General features: G+C 41.7%; 1 protein-coding gene across 2 annotated transcripts in view; it reads left to right on the top strand.

The window, feature by feature from the left end:
* The window catches only part of BRAT1 (BRCA1 associated ATM activator 1), a 233,146-nt gene that overhangs the window by 129,271 nt on the left and 80,368 nt on the right, over window positions 1–23,507 (top strand). For both annotated transcript variants that reach the window (XM_085629208.1, XM_085629210.1), the window contains exon 9: window positions 15,595–15,781. In XM_085629208.1, the coding sequence (XP_085485334.1) occupies window positions 15,595–15,781 (187 nt within the window). The remainder of the gene's footprint in view (window positions 1–15,594; window positions 15,782–23,507) is intronic.

The following is a 23,507-nucleotide window of genomic DNA, read 5'->3' as shown; positions in this document are numbered from 1 at the left end:
AGTCTAGGAAATAGTGTATTCGACTTCACAAAAAATAATACAAAGGAAAATGAAACGCGTCTTCATCATCAAAAAATGAACATTAAACATTAACAAGGAAAAGTCTCTTGCTTCATCCCAGCACCACCTAACTAATGATTGCACAAATAGTGCAGTCTCTGGTATGTCAGTCCTAAGATCTATATAACTTGAGAAGGGTTTTTTTTTTAAACAATCCCTCTTGTACTGGGCCCACAAATCTCACAAACCTGTATGTTTGTGAGAACAGTTTCTAGCTTCATAAATATACACCAGTATTGTGCTGTGTCCTGTTTGGTGATTAGGAATGTGTGGGTCAAGTGAGACATGGGAACCCAACACTTCACTACAGATCCATTCTACAGACCCCAAAACCTTCGGATAGCTCGACAATGCCAAACCTTGTGTACCAAAGTGCCAACCTCAGTGTGACATCTCAGGCATAGAGGGGAATCCACTGAAGCCTCTCATGTATGATACATCCTATGTAATTACTTACATTGAATCAAAAGCATTCCAGTCATGATTGCAATGTTTCTAGGTGCTGCCAGTGCCTCCTTCCTCTCCTCCTCCAAGAGAACCATGTCTGCCTCCCACAATTCTCGGAGCCTGACAAATGTATTAGGTGTCTTAGTAACTAATGATTTATAGAGAATGGATGTCACAGGGTGAGGGTGTACCACCATAGATATAGTGCAAGAATTGTGCATCTCCAAGGGCTCAGTCATGTCCTATAAGCCGGGTCCCCTCCAGTTTTGAACAGCCATTCATTGAGAATGAGGAGCTGGGGAGCCCTATAATAGGAGAGCGGGTCAGCCATATCCTGTCCTCCTTCATAAGTAGGTTTGTAGCTTTTGTGCAGAGATACAGGGTGATTGGTTTTGCCATAAAATGATCGTAAAGAGGCAGTCCGCTTGGAAGAGGCAGTAATGTAATATAAATAGCAGGTACTGAAGTGCCAAAATGTTTCTAATAGCAACACTGCCCATTAGTAAGCGGGGGAGCGGGTTCCGGTGAGTAATGTCTTGAAGAAGACATCTGACCACGTGTTATATATTGAGTAAATGCCAATGGAGAAGGATGAGAAATGCATATCCCCAGGTATTTAAAGGAATGGGCAGTTATTTGACTAGAGGATTAAAAGGTTGATTCCTCAGTGTCAATATGCATGTTTCATTGGTGAGCATTCAACACACTGAGCCATCCAGCTGCCTTCAAAACTTTCTTTCTGCACTAGTATAAACACTGATGGTAGTTACGCTTTTTTAAAATTCTATTAAACACTCAAAGTGATGGGAGGAATGTTAGCAGTAAGTCTAACCACTGGCAATCGCGTGGAGGAGCATTCCAACCCACCATGCCACCTCAGTTTGGACCCAGCCATATTCAAACCAGTCTTGACCCTGTTCCAATAGGACCAGTCCAACCCGAACTGACAGGCCAGGTCCCGCCTGAATCGGAACACAAGCGATGGTATGGAACACGGCCCAGAGCAATCACCAGTGGCTAAGATTAATTCAAGCATTCCTTCATCACCTTGTTTTTGCTTTTTTTATTGGCACATGTAGTTAGTGATTATACGCGAGGTCTTAAATGACTGCAAAGAACTGTCTCCGAAGTAACCAAATACAAAAAGTATGTTTTTTTAGATCATTCTTTTTCTTCTGAAATTTACTGTAACTGGCATCTATATATTGCCAGTCATCACCCGCCACCATGTAAAGCCCAATTGAAAGGCTGTGCGTGTGTTGTATAATTAACCTGCACGTATCTGCTGCTGAAACATCACATTTCCCTTATTTAAGAAAGTTTTTATCTGGGAAAATTCTGAACCTGGAAACCCAAATCTTTGCAGCAAGTGCTGAGAGAAATGGAACAGAGGATTGTACTTGGAATGTGGGTATATACTTGTAAGAAATTCTAAAGCCCTGTATGAAGCATTCATGTGGAATCTTTTTTTTTTTTTAACCAATGCGTTCTGGACTGTGCAGTGCCTTTTGGGTATGGGGTCGTTTGTTATGCAAAAAATATTCATTGGGACAGAATAAGGGTAATGGGGTTGGTTGCAAGATATTTCGGCAGCAGCCTATAAAGTAGAAGCCGATGTTTATGCCCCAGAAAAGCTTCTTGAGGAAACAAGTCTGTGGCCTCTGCTTTTCATAACTACATTTGAAACGGTTCCTCTGGGCTGGCCATGCAAATCTATAAACCGCTCATTCTCGAAGCCAAATCTGACTTCATCACAGAAAATATTGAAGCAGCTAATGGCTGTGCAAAAAAATTGTTGCTACGGTAAAAAAACTCTCCAAGCTCCCTGAAATCCAAAGTCAGGGCAATAGCCAGCAATTCTGTAACAAGCTAGCAAACTCCGGTTAACTAAAATTCAATCAAATCTTCGACAGCTTCACCCCCGAAGTCAATCCACCTGCTCTCACGGATAAAAACACAAGCGCAAATCCGTCCCACCAAATTAATACAGCTAGCCTTCCCACCACCAATCTTTCTATGTTTTCACCAATTTCTCTTGACCACACTTTTGAATTAATCTCCCTAGTTAAGTCAGGATCCCCCTCTGATCCATGCCCTCCTAATATCTTGCACCTGGTCTCGGAAATCATGGGACCTGCTCTTTGACCTATTTTTAACACTGATTTCACCAGGGGCCTTTTCCACTGACTGGAAAAGAGGCTCTATATTGCAACTCCTGAAAAAGCCAAATTTGGACCTAGATGACCCCTCCAACTACAGACCGATCTCTAGGATACCGTTCCCGGCTAAAATTATAGAAAAATATCTAAATGAGGATTTGTCCGCCTTCCTCATATACCACCACAGTACAGAACTGGCCCTAATTACAGCTACAGAGGAACTTAGGCTGACCCTTGTCAAACGTGGGAGCGCTGCCCTTATCCTTTTAGACCTCTCAGCGGCATTTGATCCTGTCAACCACGGCGTGCTGGTCGATCGTCTTGCCTCACTGGGAATCAGGGACAAAGCACTCCGCCTTCTCAGATCTTTTCTGTCAAACAGAACACAACCCGTAGCACTTGACCTGTTTGTCTCCCCAGACTTCACACTCCCTTGTGGAGTGCCTCGGGGCTCATCGCTGAGCCCCACCCTTTTTAATCTTTGTCACCCCGTTGGCCAAATTGATCACAACTTTTGGATTAACGCGGGTGTCTTATGCGGACGACGCGCAAATCATAGTGTCTATCAACAGCTCGTCCACAGACACTGCGTCCTGGTTTAAAAACGTAAGTCATATAGGGAAGTGGATGCAGACAAACTGTCTTAAGCTCAATGCCTGGAAAACAGAAGTTATGCTTTTTGGCAACACACCTATTGTTTGGTCAGACAGCTGGTAGGCAAGTCACATGGGCCCTCCCCCTGCACCAGCCGCTAAGGTTAAGAACCTGGGAGTTTTGTTTGACCCCAGGCTCTCCTTCGAACCCCAGATCAACCATACCACAGGAACCTGTTTTTTCATTCTCAAAATCGTGAAGAAAATACTTCTGTTCATTCCATTGGAACTCAGGAAAACAGTGGTCACAGCCTTGATTGGTTCAAGACTGGATTACTGCAACGTCCTTCTGACAAGTGCAAGCAAACGTAGTCTACAAAAATTGCAGACCATCCAAAACGCCGCCGCTAAAGTTCTGCTTGGGCTCTCTCGCTTCGACTCAGCCTCCAAGGCTCTCGCAGAGCTACATTGGCTGCCCATCGGCAAGCGCATCCAGTTTAAGGCCTTGTGTATTGCATTTAAGGCCATACATGGCAAGGGCCCACGACAATTATTGCAACTCCTCAGACCCTACATCCCAGGCAGATCACTTAGATCGTCTAATAGTGGCAACCTCGCTATCCCCAAGATTTCAAAAGTAAAATGGGGAAGCAACATTTTCTCCTATACCACCACTAAACTTTGGAACGCCTTGCCCACTTGCCTGAAATACGAACATAAACTGCTCCAGTGCAGGAAGTGCTTAAAGACCTGGCTATACCAGTAACATCATTTTGGAAATAACGGTCTTCTGGTGTTCTCAGCGCCTAGATACCTCCGGGTCATGTCGCGCTTTATTAATCATTTCATTTCATTTCCTTGTTTCTGCAGATCTTGTTGATCAAAGCTTTAGCCTCTTGCCATAGAGCTGCTTGCATTCACATTGAGGCAGCAAATGGCTGTATTTTAATTTAATCATCGAAACCAGTGCTTTAGCTACTGCTGCTTTTGCAGGAGAAACCAGGGCTGCATCACACTTATGTCACATTTTTAGGCTGACCAAGGAAACGTCTTTTGGGAGCCTGCCCACAGTCTAGGAGGAGCAAAACAGTTTAATTCCAAGCTAGAGAAGTAGTCTTTCTTTTCTTTTTTCTTTCTTTTAATGACTTTATTTCGGATATTTTTCAATCCATAAAAGTACACATCAATAAACAATTCATATTAAAAAACATCACATTAATGACAAAATCGATCACACAGATATACAATACATAAATTCCATAAAAGAGTGCAAAGGCAAAACAGTACAGGAAAAAAAGTGCATTAGTGCAATGGGCGACTGATAGTTCAGAGGAAGTTACATTTACTCATCTAAACATTTTCTAAATCTTAGTGTCAATTTTAAAAATTCTAACACCTGGAGGACACTATCCGGGTGCAGCAGCTGTAAGTACATAAAGGCAGGTCTAATTTGTTTAAAATTTAATTTCTTTAAAAGGGTAACAAGGTATCTCCTACGGGGATATTCATAAAATGTACATAAAAACATAAAATGTAGCATATCCTGTGGAGACTTCCCGTCGCAGCCACAGGGAGCTACAGGTTTCTTAAAAATATCTGCCGTGGGTCTAAATAAGAGAAGATGGAAAATGTTAAACCTGAATCGGGTCAGCAAAAATTTCTCATGTGAGGTGAAGGGGCATGTTAGATACTTTTCCATAGAGTTGCAAGTACTCAGCATAATATACTTTCTAACATTAGGTTTTAAGAGCTCAACTTCATCTCTTAGGGCAATACATTTCATAGAGAAAACTTTTTTAATTGCTGCTACATCACCCTTGACTATATCCCTCGGTTTATCAAACAAGTTCAGGCAACCAAGTTTCAAAAATTGGGACTTCAGGTATTTAAGCCAAGGTACACACATGGCATGATCAAGTGATATAAGGTCTTCCACTATCAAATGTGTTAAAGGGATTTCATCACTTAACCATAGTTTTACCCAGCATAACAGAGGCTTTAAACCGACAATGTCGGATAAATACTGGCAGCCAAGTTCTTCATGTGCAATTAAGTTCGAGGTACTACATGGGACACATAACAGGCGTTTTAAAAATTTATTTTCAACTATTTGTAATTGTTCGCCATTTATGTAGCCCCATATCTCACTACCGTATACAGCAGTGGCTATGGATTTAGAGTTGTATAATTTCATCATAGCCACATTTGGTTTATTCCCCAGTTTAGACGCAGTATTGAAGATGGAGGCATTGACTCTAGTCATTTCCCCCTTTTTCTTGGCCAAGTGAGGAGCCCAATTAAGTTTGGTATCAAATAAGATACCTAAATAGGTGAATGTTTGAGTGGTAGGGATCGAGACATCATTCAATTTAAAATTGAACTTCTTCTTCGGTTGTCGGCCAACATGCATAATATAGGATTTTGAGTTGTTGACCTTAAGGTCCCTATCACACATGAAATTATTAAAAACATTCAATAGTGCCTGGAGACCAACTTCTGTTCTGGAAATTAAGACCGCATCGTCAGCATATAAAAGTAGAGGGATACCCCTCAGACCAACTCTAGGGCAGTCTGATTTTACCTCTTGTAAGACAGCCTCAAGGTCATTTATATAAAAGTTAAAAAGAAAAGGGGCCAAAATACACCCCTGACGTACTCCTTTATTGATACTAAAACTTCCTGTAGTTTCCCCGGTCAATGAAAACCTCACGTTAGCTCTTGTGTCGTTGTGCAGGTCCGCAAGGAACTCCACAATCCCCTTATCAATACCCTTATCCTTCATGGTCTGCCACAGCCTCCCCCTGTTGATACAGTCGAAGGCAGAGGACAGATCCATGAAGGCAAGGTGAATTGTTCCTTTATACACAACAGTATATTTATTCAATATAAGAAACAAATTAAGACATTGAGTTATAGTTGAACGCCCTTCACAAAAACCATATTGAGAGGTCGACAAAATATTGTTTTCGTTCGTCCAGCTTGTTAGGCGTTGGAGTATAACTCTCCCCATTATCTTCACCATTGAATCAATTAACGAGATTGGGCGATAACACAATGCACTACCCCTGTCTCCTTTCTTAAAGACCGGAACTATTGTTGAGAGACCCCAAGTCTCCGGGCAACCCAATGTGGCTGCTGCATTAAAAACAGCAGTCAGAATGGGAGCCCAAAAGTCCGGATCAGATTTATAAAGATCAGGTGGTATTCCATCAGGGCCAGGGGCTTTGTTAGCAGTAAGACCCTTTATAGCAACCAGAACCTCATTTATATCAAAAATGATGGCAGTACTTTCCCTATCAGAGGGGACAGCAACCATAGTTGCATCTGCCTCTGAATAATATAAACTTTTAAAATGACTCTCCCATTCCTCCTTTGTTATACAACAAACCAGTCCATCTCCCGAGTCCCCAGTCAGAAAAGGTTTCTTTACCAGACACCAAAATTTAGTGCTGTTATTCAAAGTAGCGGGATCAAGCAATTACTCCCAGGCCTCTTTCCTCAAAAACTCTTTACGGGCAGCAATAGTAGCCTTATATTCCTTTCTACAGAGTTTTACGGCCTCCCTGTTCCTCGGGGTTGCTGCCAAGGCTACCCTCAAATTACGGGCAGCTAGAGTACAGTCATGACTGAACCATCTCGGGCCTAAGTTAAGTCGGGGTTTATATGGGACCGATAGAATTGCTGATACCCTTTCCGTAATGTTTTGGTACGCTTCTAGAACCAGCTTGGGTTCACCTCCCCCATTCATACAAACTTTGATGTCCTCGGCACAACCTGCAGTGATGTTCTTATAGAGGACATCCTCAGAGACCATAGACCATTTTAAGCGCCTCTTACCATCAGTTGTAACCAAACTACCTTGCCTGATACTCGTAATACCTTTTTTGAACCATGGGCAGTTTAGACCGATTATAAGAGGATTGTGGTCACTGAATTCACTAAAGTCGATGGTAAAAGAATCCACAAAAGTTTGCATCGTCTGCGAGACCAATATATGGTCTATAAAGGTACCCCTTCCATGCCCTTTAAAAGTAGGGGTATCAAAGCGAAATAGCGGGTCTTTTAAAGACATGGCCAAACAGAGGTCATGGTCATTCAAAAAGTCATTACACAGTTCACCCTCCTTTGTGTGCTCCATGTGGAGACAGTCTGCCCGATCACACACCATTTCTGGTAAACATTTATGCAATGGGTCTATACAAGGATGCAAATTAAAATCCCCCATAATCAGGAGGTTATGGCCCACATTTTCCATAAAATTTGAAACAAAGGAATTTAAAAAATAAATATGATTCCTGCCACCACTATCATGAACAGCATTGTAAAAGTTCACCAGCCCGACACGGACATTACCTCCACTTAAGGTTACACCCATTACACCTGTATGCTGTGCAACAATTCTTTGTACTTCACAGGGAATTAATATAGATACAAAAATTACAAGGCCCCCCTTGGGCCTACCCCGCACAGATGGCAAGGCTGGCACAAAGAAGGCCCTATACCCTTCCAAAAAGAGTTCACATCCCAATTCCCAGGTTTCTTGTAAACAAATAATCGAGAATTGTTTGATATAGATCACCCAGTTTACATCAGACATTTTGGCAGCAAGACCCGCAATGTTCCAAGAGACAGCAAGACATCCTGACAATTTACCTACCAAATTATCTGGATTAGTAGGTTCACCTGAAGCCCCGATGTCCTGAGCTGCAGGTGCCCCCCGTCAATCGCACAGTTCAAGACCAGATAATACTTCGAACCTATTCTGTGTGTGAAGATTCGGCCCATATTGATAGTGTCCAGCACTAACACTCCTATTAGACATGCCAATCGGTCCACCTACACCACAGGAATTAGTAATATTATGCAGAAGATGGGTCTCTTGCACGGGAGTAAAAGGTTCACGTCCCCGCCTGGTTAAATTCTGTTGCAGTCGTGGTTTGCACAAATGTGCATAAAAATAACCCAAGGGGCGTACACAGATACTATTTGTGTTATAAACCAGTGCAGCAGCTCTCAAAAGTACGGTTGCTACATGCTGGGGGTGTTTAAAATTTACGACTATACAGTCCCCTGAACCAGACTTTTTGGACGGCCCTACCCAATTTACACGCCTTACTGTTAATATCTCGTCAAAATAGGAGATCGGAAAACCACAATTTTTGTTGAGCCAGGACACTGTCTTATTTTTCAGAGAGATAAAGGATTCATCATGGGGAGATGCAGGGTGGGTGCCACAAGAGGGCACATTGGTCAGTACTACTACAAAAGGAGCACCGTCTGGTGGTAGATTAAGATGACCATTGTGTCTCGCCACACTAGAGGCTCTAATGCTGTGGGGAGTTATGGATAATTGTTGCTGCAAAACAGTTTCCACAGGAATATCCGGCTGGGTAAAAGTTACGGGTCCTGGGATAACTGTATCAGCAGATTCTCCCCTCCCCTTATTCTGTATATCATTAGGAACAGCAGTATCTCTCCTTTTCCCCCCAGAGTAATCAATTCCACTAGGCTGAACTATCTCCCGAGACAATAACAGGTCACCCAGCCTTATCACTTCCTTAGCTAACTCCTCAATCTTAGTGGTTAATGGTTTAATAAGCTCCTCCATTTTGGCAGTAAAAGAAGCTTCTACGTTTTTTAAAAGTGAGGCAATCATATCCGAGTTTAGATTAGCTCCATTACCAGCACCATTAGTGGCCGCGAATACAAAAGGGTTTGGTATAACAGTACCAGTATTTGGCTTACCGACCTTCTTTTTTGGTTTACAATTATTATGTTTCCCGTTCTCCCTTTGAGACCGTGTTCTACATGATCTCGTATGCCTAATCTCAGGTTGGGTCTCATTTAGTACATCAGCATCAGAACTTGACGACACCCGAGAAGCAGAATGGACCTCCACCTCTACAGGAATGAAAACTGGGAGGGCCGTAGAGATAACACCACTCGGGTTGATCTCAGGGTCTTGGGGCTGGCTTAGAGAATCATTTTCTAATAATGTATCTTCAATCACGGTGCCTTTCCCCAAGGATACACGTCTATCATTATTAATCTGTGTTACTTTCCTGACCAGGAAATTATCTAGGGTAGCTGGAGCCGCCATCGCTTTATCAGTTTTTGATTTAACCATTCCGTTCGCTTATAGGTTAAGCTTCTGCCCAGAAACCCTAGTGTCTGCCTACGCACTCACAAACAGGACAATCAGATTAAAAAACAAATGGATATATCAAATGGCAACAATAGTCAATGCGCGGTCAACACCATTCGTCAAGATGAACAGAAACCTGGCCCAGTCCAGTCTCTTCTGGCCTCTGAGGGCCACAGAGGGCCCGCCCTTTGCCCGGGCTTAGCCCGGCGCCGCCCGCGCGCGTCCCGCGACACGATGGGAGCCTCACAGCTTTAAGCGCCTCCGGGCGCGCAGGGAAGCGGAAGCCGGAAGTGCCGCTAGGGATTCTGGGGGCTGTAGTCCCCAACGCGGCGTCCAGCAAGGTCTCTGGCGGCAAAGAAGAAAATCACAGCGCCTCCTGACCCCCGGGCTATGCAGAGTGCGCAGCGGAGCGTCCACCAGCCAGGTATGCTCCTCGTTGTGCCCCCGCTCCACCGAGGGAGCCTCACAGCTTTAAGCGCCTCCGGGCGCGCAGGGAAGCGGAAGCCGGAAGTGCCGCTAGGGATTCTGGGGGCTGTAGTCCCCAACGCGGCGTCCAGCAAGGTCTCTGGCGGCAAAGAAGAAAATCACAGCGCCTCCTGACCCCCGGGCTATGCAGAGTGCGCAGCGGAGCGTCCACCAGCCAGGTATGCTCCTCGTTGTGCCCCCCTGCTATAGAATTCCACCGTCCCTTTTACTACAATTGTTGGCTAAAGCAAGATCGTCAAATCAAGGACTCTAAAGCTGGTGTGTCCAACTGCAGAGACTTAATTGGTGGCACATTCTATCAGTTAAAGGCTTCCATTTGCCTGAAAACTTTATCTATTAGTGAGATAGAATTTAGGTTAATTTGTGAGTGTAACGCAGATTCCCAGCCCACTGAGCCAAGCCATCACCACTCTCCTGAAGAAATCTTCACATTTCCGGCTGCGCTCAAAGTTGTCTCACTCTGGCAAGATAATGAAAGGGAGATCAGTAGATGGCTCCAAGAGGAGTTAGAAAGTAACAACCTAATTTATGATCACTAGTCTGAGTTTAGACCCGTCAGTGGCACCCAAATCGCCAAAGATAACATCAGAAAAGATCTTCTACAATCCTTGGAATAAAATAAGAAATCTGCTCTCCTCCTGTTCTTTGAGACACCCTAGACGCACAGTTAACCTTCAAATGTACACTGATTGACATCTCGCGAAAATGCTTGTAAATCAGACTAACATCTGAGTAACATTGAGCTCCCAAAAGAAAATCATTAACAGGTTGGAAAGACTTCACAAACTGGTGGCTAACTTTTGCTTGAATCTTGGGTCTGCATGCAGATAAAAACAGCTTTAAAATCTCTTCATTGGCGCAGAGTGAATGTAAGGATTAAGCCTAAATTCTTCTGTAATATTTGCAAGGCCTGATGGGGCAAAGTGCCTGCTTGTATACAGAAAAGTGCACTACATTATGTTCCTATCAGGTGCTTACATTGTGCAGCAGCACATCTCCTTACACAACAAACCTTCAAGTGGCGGAAGTACATTGGAAACGTCTCTTTGTCGGTGGCCCTTGACTGTGGAACACTGAACCCAGACCTCTGGGCAGCGCCAAATTACATGTTTTATTGGGAAAGGCATAATAACTGAATTGTTCCACGAATTTGAGGCCAGTAATTGAAGAATTTCAGTCAGCACTGCACACTTACTGATTTGACTGTAACATCCCCTACCGGCACAAACATCTTTTTCATCCGCAGCTCTCTGAAGGGTATGTAACAACACATATGTTATAACGCAAGTCCTTACCACACAAGTAAGTACCACAGAGGCCTTTTTCAGGCACTTTACAATGCAGGACTTTACCAAGCAGGGATGGGTGGGAGTCTGTGTGTGTGTGTGAGTGTTGTCACTTAAAAAAATAGGCGGTTGAGGGATGGAGTTTATGGGCGGGTAGCAGTAAAGGAAGGTAAGGGGCTTTTAGGGTTCAACGGTAGCATTAGAGGGTCAGCTATGCAGTGCCTGATGGGCAGGGCTCACATATCAATCTGTGGGTCTGTATTATCGTAAGGTGGGCCATATTTTAACTGTTGATTTCTTTGATATTGAAACAAAAATTTCTTGCAGCAATCATACATGCATGCAGTCTCCACTTCCTTCCAAAATACCCACACATTGTGGGCCACATTTTAAGCTTTTTAGATAACTAAAGTGGGCCACTTATATTTCGGTGCCCAGGCCTATAATTCATCCCAGTCCAACCCTGCAGAGATGAAGGTTTTTTTGGGTTCAGAGTCGGGTAATGGTAGTTGTAGTAAAGGATGATCAGTGTTTTTTTAGGGTTCAGGGGTGCGTAGTCGTAAAGACTTGTAAGGGGGTTTTAAGGTTAAAGGGTGGGTAGTGGTAAAGGGAGAGAGACAGGTTAAAAAAAGATAAAGGGGGGGGGGGTTTGGAGGTTGCACCCAACACAGGAAAAAAATAAAAAACATTTTAAAAATAGGGGATTTTGGGGACACACATATATAAATAGATATATTATAACATCAGCCAATGCAAGGTAAACTACCGTGATGTAATACAGTGCGTTATAAATGTTAATATTCCTTTAAATTATCCGATAGGCCGCATTCATTGTAATATATATTAAAAACCCTTAAATAAAACCATAGCTTAACAAGCCCTATTAATGTATGGAAATTCTCACACATGCAACGTACCTACAGTTGTGTGGCCATTTTTCTGTCATATTGATGCATCATTAAATAGCTAACTAAATTCTGATTTAAGAACTGTTTTTTCTGCTTGCATTCCTATATACCCTTTGATATTTAACTTGGTTCCTAATGCAGCATATCTGGGATCAGATAAGATGCAGTGGTGTAATAATTAAGCTGAGGCCAGTTGATGTGTATGAACTCCAGTTTATTTATACAAACGCTCCATTCACCTTGCACCAAGGAGCCCCATCCAAATTCCTGCTCCTTTCTCAGCAACTGCTTTTTCAAAGTTTTTTCCATTCCCTTCTAGAATCCTTACAGATCACGTGTTACTTGACCAACATAAAATACTACATATCTTCCCCTTGTTCTAATTGCAAACTGAATATAAACATGGTGAAAAATAAAATACTTCAGATACTTAGAGATGCTATTTGCTCAAATAAAAACAATTGCCCTTCAATGAAAAGCAATTCGCAACAGCCTGTGATCCTCCACCTTCAGCTGTATATTTAACCTTTCCTCAAATCCTTCAGCTATTCTGGCTGGAGTTACTAACTTTCTCTTCTGGGCAGGTAACACACTTCTCACATTCTTTACCTCTTCATTCGTCTTTCCTTCATTATCACCTTCACTGAATTCAACAGCTTTCCACACCTCTGCTCCATTCATTTATCATATACCCCCTCATTTTGTGTTTGTACATATTTCTTAAATAGCTTAATTACTTCCATTGGTTTGAAAGACTTTGTAAGGTCATTCCCACCATTGATTTTCGTATTTGAATCACCTCATCAATGCTTACCATGGTTGTTTTTGCAGCATTCCTCTTTTCAAACCACTCTGTCCTTGCTGTCAACTTGTCCCCATCCGTACGACTCTATTGCCATCAGTAACATCTGCATCCTTCTCCCGCCCCCCAAAAGTATTCTTCATCTCCCATCCAGTACTCACCAAGGTATCCAACTCCCTTAAACATCTGAAAAGGCATCTTACTAGTGACAAAATGCTGAGCCAATCGAAACATCTCGCTTTTCTTTGCCACTTCTGCAATTTCTGTGTTTCACACAAGCACACAGAATTGTTTCTTTGAGTATTCGTCCTTTCGATCATGCCATTGCATTCAGAGTGATAGAAATGTTCCCTTACACTAGGATTTCTTTGCATCTATTGTAATACAAACTGCACTCTGTTATCTGTCAAAAAAGGGTATGGAAAACCTACTCTGTTGGAACCAATTGTATAAATGTTTTATCACATTACTGGTATCCACCCAACACCCGAAGTCTACTTCAGACCATCTCAAAAGCATGTCTTTTAAGATCACCTACCAAACACTACCCTCACTGTGAATGGGCGCCAAAATATCCATTGCCACATCTTCCCATAGAGTATCTGGCAATTTTCTTCACATCATCACCTGGACACTGGTGACACAGCTCTTATCTGCCCTCAGACCCTCCACACAATTTAGTTTTAGACATCTAACTCGGGTCACCAATACGACGCCCCGATTTCTCTTTTGTTTTATTAAATGCTTTAATGCCTGTCGTACTTTATTGATCAGTAATTCGCTAAAATTTCCAGAGGCACCAATCTATGGCCCCTATACACTAAACCAGGGTTCTCCAAAGTCTGTCCTGAAGGGCCGGATCTATGCCAGATTTTTAAGATGGGATGTGCTAAAAATCTGGTATGGATCCCTCCCTCTGGGACTGACTTTGGAGAACCCTGCATTATACCATCCTTTACAGAAATTTCATCCCTCACATCCCAAAATTTCAGACAACCTCTAAGGTCGTAGTTTCAGGGGGGGTTTTTGGGGTGTTACACCCCCACTAAAGAATGTATTCTGTTGTAAATAGTTGGGCACAAGTGCTTTCAGTCTGGTATGGTAAAGTGTAAATCGGCTTTCACCTAGGATTTTTACATGCCCACACTGACAAACACACTCACACACATTCTCTCTTGTCTCTGTTTTGAAGGCCTTAAAAAAAGGTTGATTAGTTTGAAATTTTTTATTTTAAGTGCCCCTGACAATCTCCCCTCCTCTCTTTCCACTGCCCTTTAAGTCCCCCCCCTAATGTTCTGCTTCTCATGTGTGTTTTAACAATATATCCCAGCAAGATGGTTGGGAAATCTGAAGCTCCCCCTCCTTGACCAAGCACTCCCCTGCACCCCTTACTGCACAAATATTTGTACTTCAACCTCTGATTATGTTTCCAGGACACCTTTTGCAAAATGGCTTCTTTTATCAAGATTTCTCATCACTTGTGTACAAATTAGGCTGTTACCAGATTATCTATATAAAGTCAGGTTTATTCATACAAATGGCTCCATCCACCATGAGCAGAGAGAGTATATCAAACTCCTGCTTTTCCGTTTGCAACTACTCTTTCACAGTTCTTTTCCATTCTCTTATAGAATCCTTACACATAACATGTTAATTCACCAACCCTTGTTGCCACAAATGAGCACGTCTTTATTTAATTAAGTTGACTTAATTTACTGTTAACTTTTCCTCTCCTGTAATTTAGTTAGTTTCTTATTAATTCATATTCATTTGGCTCGGAAATTATATCAGCTTTATAAAAACTGTAAAAAATAAATAAAAAAAATTACAAAAAAAATCTTCGCGTACACTTTGAACATCTATTTTGTTCGACTCTGTGGCTGTGTTAGCATGTAGAAGTCTGGAATAGAAATCATATGGCTGATCAAAAGCAATGTTCTCTTTCACTCTTCGGAGCAAAATTTGCCTTGTACCCTGCTTTTCATACATATGTGGTCTGATTGTCCCCCGAATGTCGTCTTTAAAAATGTTTCCGTGAACTTGTTAGCATGTTTGGTGTCCCCCCACACAAAGTCCATTGCCCTGAGTCTGAGCTTTGTTTAGTAATTTAACTATTTAGTTTTACTTTCCCTTCTTTGCGGCAATTTTAGAATCCTTGATTACCATTCCAAAAACTTTACACACATCGTAATTAAAATTAGATGCACAAAAAGTCCAATCTATGCCCAAAAATAACCAATACCAATTTTAGAAGGAAAAAGTGTATACTTGAACTGGTGTGCTTTTAGAATTTGAGTAATATTCTAAAATATGTGGTATAGTCAACAGAAGTAAACATATTGTAACACGTTGCATCCTTTATGCTTCAAGTTTTTATATTTAAGTTACAGTAGTTGACAAAAGGCTGGAGATGCATTTTTATTATGTGCAACAACATTGCCGAAATCTTATTATTTTTTCAATAAAGTAATTCATCCTAAGAAATGTTGCAGAGTATTTTTCACTTCACTTGCATTTTGTCCATCGTTAGTGATATACATTTAAGGCAATGCTAGTCTGAGATAACCAACTTTATTTTTTTAAATTATTATTTGTTTTAGCAAAATGTTTAAATATTTAGTAAAATGTCCATCATCGTTTTGAGGATTGCATCATGATCAATAAGAATGTCTCACCTTCGCAGTACTATTCTGCTTTCTTTTATACAGACTTCTCTACCTGAAGATTGGCCACACATGCACTTGTTGAACGCCGTGGTGGCAGTATTGCAATTCTGCATTGGCACAGCAACGGATTCTTCCCCCAAAGGAGTCAAGATGAGCCAACTCTTGATTGGCAGCCTCAGAGTTCAGGGACTTGCTGTAGAAGCCCTAAGTTCTTTCTCATGCTCAAATAGTAAGTTAACATTCAGACGTACTAACAATTGAATATGGGTTCATTTAAAGACACTTGCAGGCTTATGAATGTTTATCCACTGGATGGGTATTGCCATGGCCTTTGGATTTATGCAGCAGTAGAGGACTAAATTATGCAGCAGGGCTGACTAAATTATGCAACAAAAATGGAAATGATCAGGCATAATGCAGCGCATTCTGTTGTAGTAGTAGTTAGATATTTTGACATTTTACCACCCATTATTACTGATGGGGTAAAAGTTCCACGCTGTCAGTACCATTCAATTTAACTCCCTAGTACAGAAATCAGCAAAAAAGTGTACGAGGTAACCTTTGCAAAGCCTCTAGCCCTTTTTTGTTCGTAATCTTACAGCCACTGAAATCTGAAAATTATACAACAGATGGGTTATGTGGCAAGTGTGGCAATCCATAAGTATGCAAACACTGATTGGTTGCAGAAATGCATAGCTCTAAGCTAACTCTTAATGCATAACACAGTGTAACACTATTGAGACTGGTGTTCCACTTTCTTGTTAGGTAAATACATTTACATTTAGTTAATTGGATGTTAAAATTAATGACATTTAAATAAAAAATCTCTGCACTAGGGCTTTTTTTAGCATACAGTGTTTTGCTTTTTATATTTATTGGGTAGAACATTGTTCATCTTGTTTTTTTCCAGTTTTAGAGTTTTGTAAAAGCAGAGAATTATTAGATATGAATTATTTTTTACTTTTATTAGGATTTATTTTCAGTAGCAGTTTACTTAAATATAACGGTCTTTTAAGGATTATAGAGATTTTCATTGAGAATAAGACCTTGTTCTAAATAGAATATTTCTTCTACTACATGCATTATAACTAGGCTTTCCTGTTTTCAGTCTTTATTTTTGGTCAATTCTGGTGTTTTTTTCCCAGTGTTTTCAGGTGATTTCAATACTTTAAAACAGTGGTTACACATTTTTGCGCCATTAAAAACAACAGAAACAGTGTTTTTCCGGTGTTTATGGAACATTAATTTTTATTATTGCTTGCTTTCTGCACTGATAGTGCATGGTATATAGACAGTGAATGTACAGTGTATATAAGGTCCAAATACATTTTTCCAAATCAAACTTATTGTAGTACACCATACAATACTTCTCCAGTGAGTCTTTGGTCATGTGCGCTCACTCTTTCCTTCCCATGTAAACTTTTTTCTGTGAAAAGGCACTCTCAACATTGGCACTTGAGACGGGCAGCGCCAAAAAGGCCAGTACACAATTTGCTAACTCTGGCCACTGACCTAGCTTTCCATACCAATACTGGTGCACTTGAAGATTGCGATTCTTTGGGCAGGTTCTGCAACATTTGCATTGAACTGGCCACTTATGCCCTCAGAGTTATTGAAGCGGTCAAAAATGAAGCGGCACTTTTGAAACTATGGAGAAAATTCCCCTTTACGGAAGGGATCTAGAACTTGTATGGAGTACCACAGTGAGTTTAATTGACTTAAAGTGCCATGGTTGGTGAAGGAATATTTCTGAGAACCATCAGCTAAGTGACAGTTGGGATGACTTTCTTTGATGCCACACAAAGCACAGAATGAGAACTATTTGCGTTTTAGTTCCCACACATAGTAAAAAAATTCACCAGAATGGACTAAAACGTCAATAGCATTCTTCATTACCTCTGAAGATTATAAAGACTTTCAGCATACCATCTAAAAATCTAACCAGTGGCAAGGATCTCTTACAGGGAAGCCCTTCAACTCAGCATTCGAATTTGACAGGTCATCACACAACTATTTCATATACTTAGCTTAATCACTGCAAATACAAACAATATCATTTCAATCTTTATTGAACTTGGAAAGAACCTTTTTGTAGCATCATTCCATGTGACACTGCGTTCCATGTTTTCCAAAGGTCTGGTGTCTGGTGTCAAGTTTTCACCACTATCCAGATGCTTGGTGATAGCACTCTTTTCACTTATACTTGTCACTATACCTTGAATTGAATGTTTAAAGCCTGAGGCGTTGGCAATTCACCTACTATCAATACTGACTCACTAGAAACTTGGGGCTGGTGTATCAAGGGTTTTTATGCATTCTCTGTGGGAAAATGTGATGGCAAATATTGGTAAAGATTCTTATGAAACCAGCCATTTTACTTATCAGTGAAAGAATCGAACACAGCCAAAATATCAAATATGATTTTGATATTTACTGATTCTCTACAGTTTAAATAATTAAACAAGACCTAAAACATGCTTCGAAACCCTGCATCTTTAGACCAAAGACCACAAAATTTAAAAAATCTAAAGGAAGACGAAACAATATTTTAGTGGCATCCCTAAACAACAAAACTCAAGCAAAATAGTTTTAGCCCAGTCTTTCTTGCTGCTAGCTTGTATAACAAAGTTACATTGTATTGGCCCCATCAGGAAGAAAAAAAATGACTTTCACTTGTCTTTTCCTTTCTTTGAATGGCATTTAGTTTGTAGTTGTAAAGGTGTTTTTTCAGTGTTTATACATTTACACTGGTGAGGGCTATTTCCCTTTCGGTGGTTTTTTTCAGTTATTATAGGTTTCAACCTAAAACCAGACAGCCTAATTATAACCTTCATAAATTGTTCAGACCGCTAAAAACAGAATATATAGGCTACCAAATTCACATGGATAGTGGCTTGGATACCCTAAATCAGCGGTGTCAAACACAAGGCCCGCGGGCCGAATCCGGCCCGCCAGACCTCGTCATGTGGCCCGTGTGCTCCGTTCAGCGACACGAAAGCTCTTCATCCTGCAGGCACTAAAGGACTGTCACTGCAGAGTTAACTTTTGCTGTTTTTGTGCGGCGATCACCCCCGCAGGAGCAGCACTTTCCCTCCCGCTCCATGGCAGCCCATCTCCCTCCCTCTCCCGCTCCTCAGGCCGGCCGCCATGTTACTGGGGAGAATGTAACAGTTTCAGAAACTGCGGCTCCGAGCGGGAACTGTCGCTGTCCTTCCTGCGCTGGGGCGCACCACGCACCGGAGAGAGGAGTGAAAGGAGGAGGGGCAGGAGGCGGGCAGGAAGGTGCAGCAGCCCTGGGAGCAGCGAGTGCAGCACGCGTCCCTCTGCCCTCTGCAGGGCCCCAGCCGGCGCTGACTTTGCTCCGCAGGCTCCTGGTCGCTGGTCTCGGCTTCTGCAGCCCAGGATAACGCAGGTAAGCTCTCCCTCCCCCGTGTCCCCTTGTTTCAGGAAATAGAGGGGTGCTGTGCTGTCCTGTTCCTCACCCTGGGATCAGCAGGAACTGGGCGAGGAGAAGGATCTTGGGGAAATCCGGAGAACTAGGCCACTGCCACGCTTCAAGGTGTGTACTCGGGCAGCACTCCCGCCCCCTTAACAATTGACACGTAACACGAGTGAGTAACCTCTATCGTTGCAGACTGGGCCAGAATCGGACAGGATTAATTCTATTCTTGCCTGCCCGAAATAAAAGTGCCATTTTCCTTGTTTGTCCCTGATTCTGAGTCTGGCAGTGTTCTGTACCGCTAAAATGAATACAGACAATTTTAAATAAAGTTCTATTTAAGTATCCCGGAGTCTTTGCAGAACTTTGCAGAACTTTAAACAAGAACAAATGTCCATTCTTTTCTCTGGTAAAGGTGGCATTCCTAAGGGTGAGGTATTTAACACACTTTGTAATTGCCAGGTGTGATAACAACTCAGAATTACAACCCCAGCGCAAATAAGGTTTTACATAGGACAGGGTTTGGAAAATCGCGACAAGAGGCCTGACATTAAAGTTGCAACCTGGGTGGTTTTATACCGGCATGACTGATATTGTAATATCCTGCTGGTTGAAAAGAAAAATCACTTAAAGACGGTATTTTTTCCTCTTATCTGTGCATACTTAAACAGTAAATGTTAGAGGAAAACGGTTTAAAATGTGTTATACAGCTGCTCTAATGACCCCCGGCTGTGCATTAAAGTAAACAAAGTACGATGAAAACGAATTGCAGAAATTTCAAATAAAGTTCTACCTAAGAATCCGGTCCGCGCTTGCAGCATCCTTAAACGTGAACAGGCTGCCTCTATTTTTGCCTGGGAAAGGTGTCATATCCCAGTGTTGTACATTCACATTAATTCATTGTGTATATATATTCTTGTTTCTTTAATTTCCATTATTGTTCTCCTACCTGTTCATTTGCATTGCACTTTCTCCATCCTATCAAATCACCTATCGTCATGATATGTCATCATAGAACCCTGACTAGGTATTTATATGATGTCATGGAATGTTGGTTATTCGACTTCACTTGCTGATCTGTACTTGACCTGTTACCCTCTGTAAACCTGTGGGCCTTTGTACTATAATGTAATAATTTACTTTATTAAATACTTTATATGACGGATCCTGTCACATTGTTTTCTGCGCCTTTACAATCCGTGAAGCGCGATATCCCTAATCAGTCCTGGAAAATGCTTTTAAATATTACAATCCTGTCCGGGAGCAGGCTTGGACGAAGCTAGTGACAATGTATTTTTGTGTTTAATGATTGGAAGACAAGTGGGCTGCTGCCCTGTCGCGTGAGGGTTAGTGTTCGGGTTGCCTTCACTCCATTTATTTTTAAACTGATTGCTTTTCTGATTGCTATTGTAAACTCAGTTAGCAAACGTATCTTGGTGTAGCTTGAAGAAGTCGCATGAGCCACTATTTAAAAGAGTTTTTTCGCAACAACTTACTGTGAGGCCTTTGCAAACATTTGTACTGCCTCTTTTTTGGTTAAGTCTACCTATGGACAGTTTTCAGCGCATGCGCGGCTGCCTCTCCAACGGCTGCCTGAACCCATCTCTCCTGTACTGTAAGTACATATGATGTATGTGGGGGGGGGGGAGTCTGCTTATTAGGGGGGGTCTGCTTATTATTCTGCTGAAAAGTCTGAGCGGTAAACTTTGGATATACTGACCACTTCCGTGTCTCTTTACAGTGGTATAGGGACCATAAACTACAATCAAATTAATAACCCAAAAATGTCCAAGAAAAGAAAAGTTGATGCAGAGGGAAGGCAATTTCAGGAGAGATGGGAAAGTGAATACATGTTTGTGATTAATGGAGACAAGCCGGTATGTCTTATTTGCTATGAGGCAGTGGCAGTGATGAAGGAATACAATTTACGCCGGCACTTTGAGACCAAACATGGAGCCAAATGTGCTAACCTTAGCCACCAGGAAAAGCAACAAAAGGTCCAAGAATTAAAAGGAAGCCTGCATTCTCAACGGAATATTTTTGCAAAAATGACAGCAAAAAATGATGCAGCAGTGAAAGCCAGCTATCTTGTGGCTATAGAAATTGCACGAGCTTCAAAGTGCTTTTCAGAAGGTGCATTTGTAAAGCAGTGTATGCTGAAGGTATGTGAACAGGTGTGCCCTGAGCAGAGACAGGCTTTTACCAATGTCAGCTTGTCAAGAAACACCATCACAGACCGAGTCAGGGACCTAGCCTGTAATCTTAAAACAAAGTTGGCTGAAGAGGCATGCAGTTATCTGGCATTTTCATTAGCTGTTGATGAAAGCACTGACAATACTGATACAGCTCATCTAGCTATTTTTGTAAGAGGTGTGAAGGAAGACTTGTCTGTCAGTGAGGAGCTCTTGGATGTGGTCGCCATGTATGGGACAACAACTGGGAGGGACATCTTCAATGCAGTGGAGGAATCCGTAAATAAAATGAAATTACCTTGGGAAAAGTTGGTGGGACTTACTACTGATGGCGCTCCAGCAATGTGTGGAGAGAGAAATGGCTTGGTTGGACTGTTAAAAGAGAAAATGAAAAAAAGTAATTGCCACACGCCGCTGATAACTTATCACTGCATTATCCACCAAGGAGCTCTGTGTGGCAAGGTTCTGCAACTGGATAACATAATGACCACAGTCACGAAAACAGTGAATTTTCTGCGTGCACGGGGTCTGAATCATCGTCAGTTCCAACAATTTTTGAAGGAGGTGGGCATGGAACATACAGATGTGCCATACCATACAGAAGTAAGGTGGCTGAGTAGGAGCACCGTTCTCAAGAGATTTTTTGAGCTTTTGGAAGAAATTACTCTTTTTATGCAAAGTAAAGGGAAGCCCTTGTCAGAACTGTCAGATCCAAACTGGCTGTGCGATTTTGCCATGTTGTGTGACATAACCGAGCATCTCGCCCAACTGAATCTGAGGCTGCAGGGCCGCAAACAAGTCATAACCTCAATGTATGAGGCAATAACAGCTTTCCAGGAGAAACTGCGCCTATGGAAGTCACAGCTTGAAAAAGACAGTCTTGCCCACTTTCCTATCTGCCAGAGCATCTCAACCTCATTCCCAGGTACTTTTTCATGTGCTCGATTGGGTACCAAAGTGAATCGGCTGATTGATGAATTCAATCGACGCTTTTCTGACTTTAAAGGACAACACTTAACCTTTACCAGCTTTGCCAATCCCTTCAACATCGATGTTGACAGTGCACCACATCACCTTCAAATGGAATTAATAGAACTTCAGTGCAACAGCAGCCTGAAAGCGAAGTTCCAGGATGCGACAGTCGACGACTTTTACCGTCTCCTCCCCCCTGCTTTGATGCCACAGCTCCGACTTCAAGCTGCACGTGTTCTGTCCATGTTTGGGAGCACCTATCTATGTGAACAGATGTTTTCAGTCATGAATCTGAACAAGACCAAGCTCAGATCACGCATCACTGATGATAACCTCCATGCTGTTTTGCGAATTGCTACAGCACAAGACCTAACGCCAGACATCGATGGACTGACCTCAGGAAAACGATGTCAGCCATCTAGTCAGAAAAGTTAAAAAAAGTTAATGGCTTATGTTTGCCATATGTGCAATAAACAGTGTTTGGCAATATTTGTATGTTTAAAAATTACTGTCTGTTACCAAAAATCTTTTTTCAATAAATTGTACAATAATTGTACATTTGAATATCTACTTGCCATTATTCTGACTATGTTTCTGCTTTCAGAGCTAGTTATTACTTATATTATTACAAAAAACAGTAATAATTGAATGCAGTGACAATAATTTATGATAATAAAGAGTGGACACATACTCCTACAGATACAACCGGCCCTTTGAGGGTGACCAAACTGCTGATGCGGCCCCTGATGAATTTGAGTTTGACACCTCTGCCCTAAATGTTCTTGTAGAGGTCTTGTTCAATAAAGAGGTGATGAAAACTTGTCCTGCAAATGCAATCCTAGATCAACATAGTTTATGCAAGGTGCTATTGTATCTGAAAGGATTATACCTTAATTGAGATAATAAGTATAGTAAAAAGAGAAACACCTTCTTTTATACAGTTTAACTGAAATGCTTCTCGTTCAGTATCCTACACTAGATCCTCCATTACTTTTTACCCTGGTCATTTCAGACACAACTAAATGTTACATGTTTCTCCTCTCAGGTGCATTTCTGTGGAGTTGCAAGACTTGCCACTTACCCTCCACCATGGTGTGCCTACAAACTGATCCTAACATCCCAGCTCTTATTCATTGTCTTTAAGTACTGGCAGTACAATACCATACTTTAAGTCCGGTTGGACCTCCTAAATAGCTATTTCTGCAAAGTAGAGGAGTATCATTCAGTACTGTGTTGCTCCCATAAGGAAAAAGAAAATGCACTATACAGTATTTATATGCTTTAACACAAACCACATAAAAGGGTACACTCATTTTTTATTTTTTTTTGTAATAGACTTTATTAGGTCACAA

Source organism: Triturus cristatus, chromosome 10, assembly GCF_964204655.1.
Source record: "Triturus cristatus chromosome 10, aTriCri1.1, whole genome shotgun sequence".
Taxonomy (NCBI): domain Eukaryota; kingdom Metazoa; phylum Chordata; class Amphibia; order Caudata; family Salamandridae; genus Triturus; species Triturus cristatus.
The sequence above is the reverse complement of the archived record's forward strand: the minus strand, read 5'-3'. Positions and strand labels throughout refer to the sequence as shown.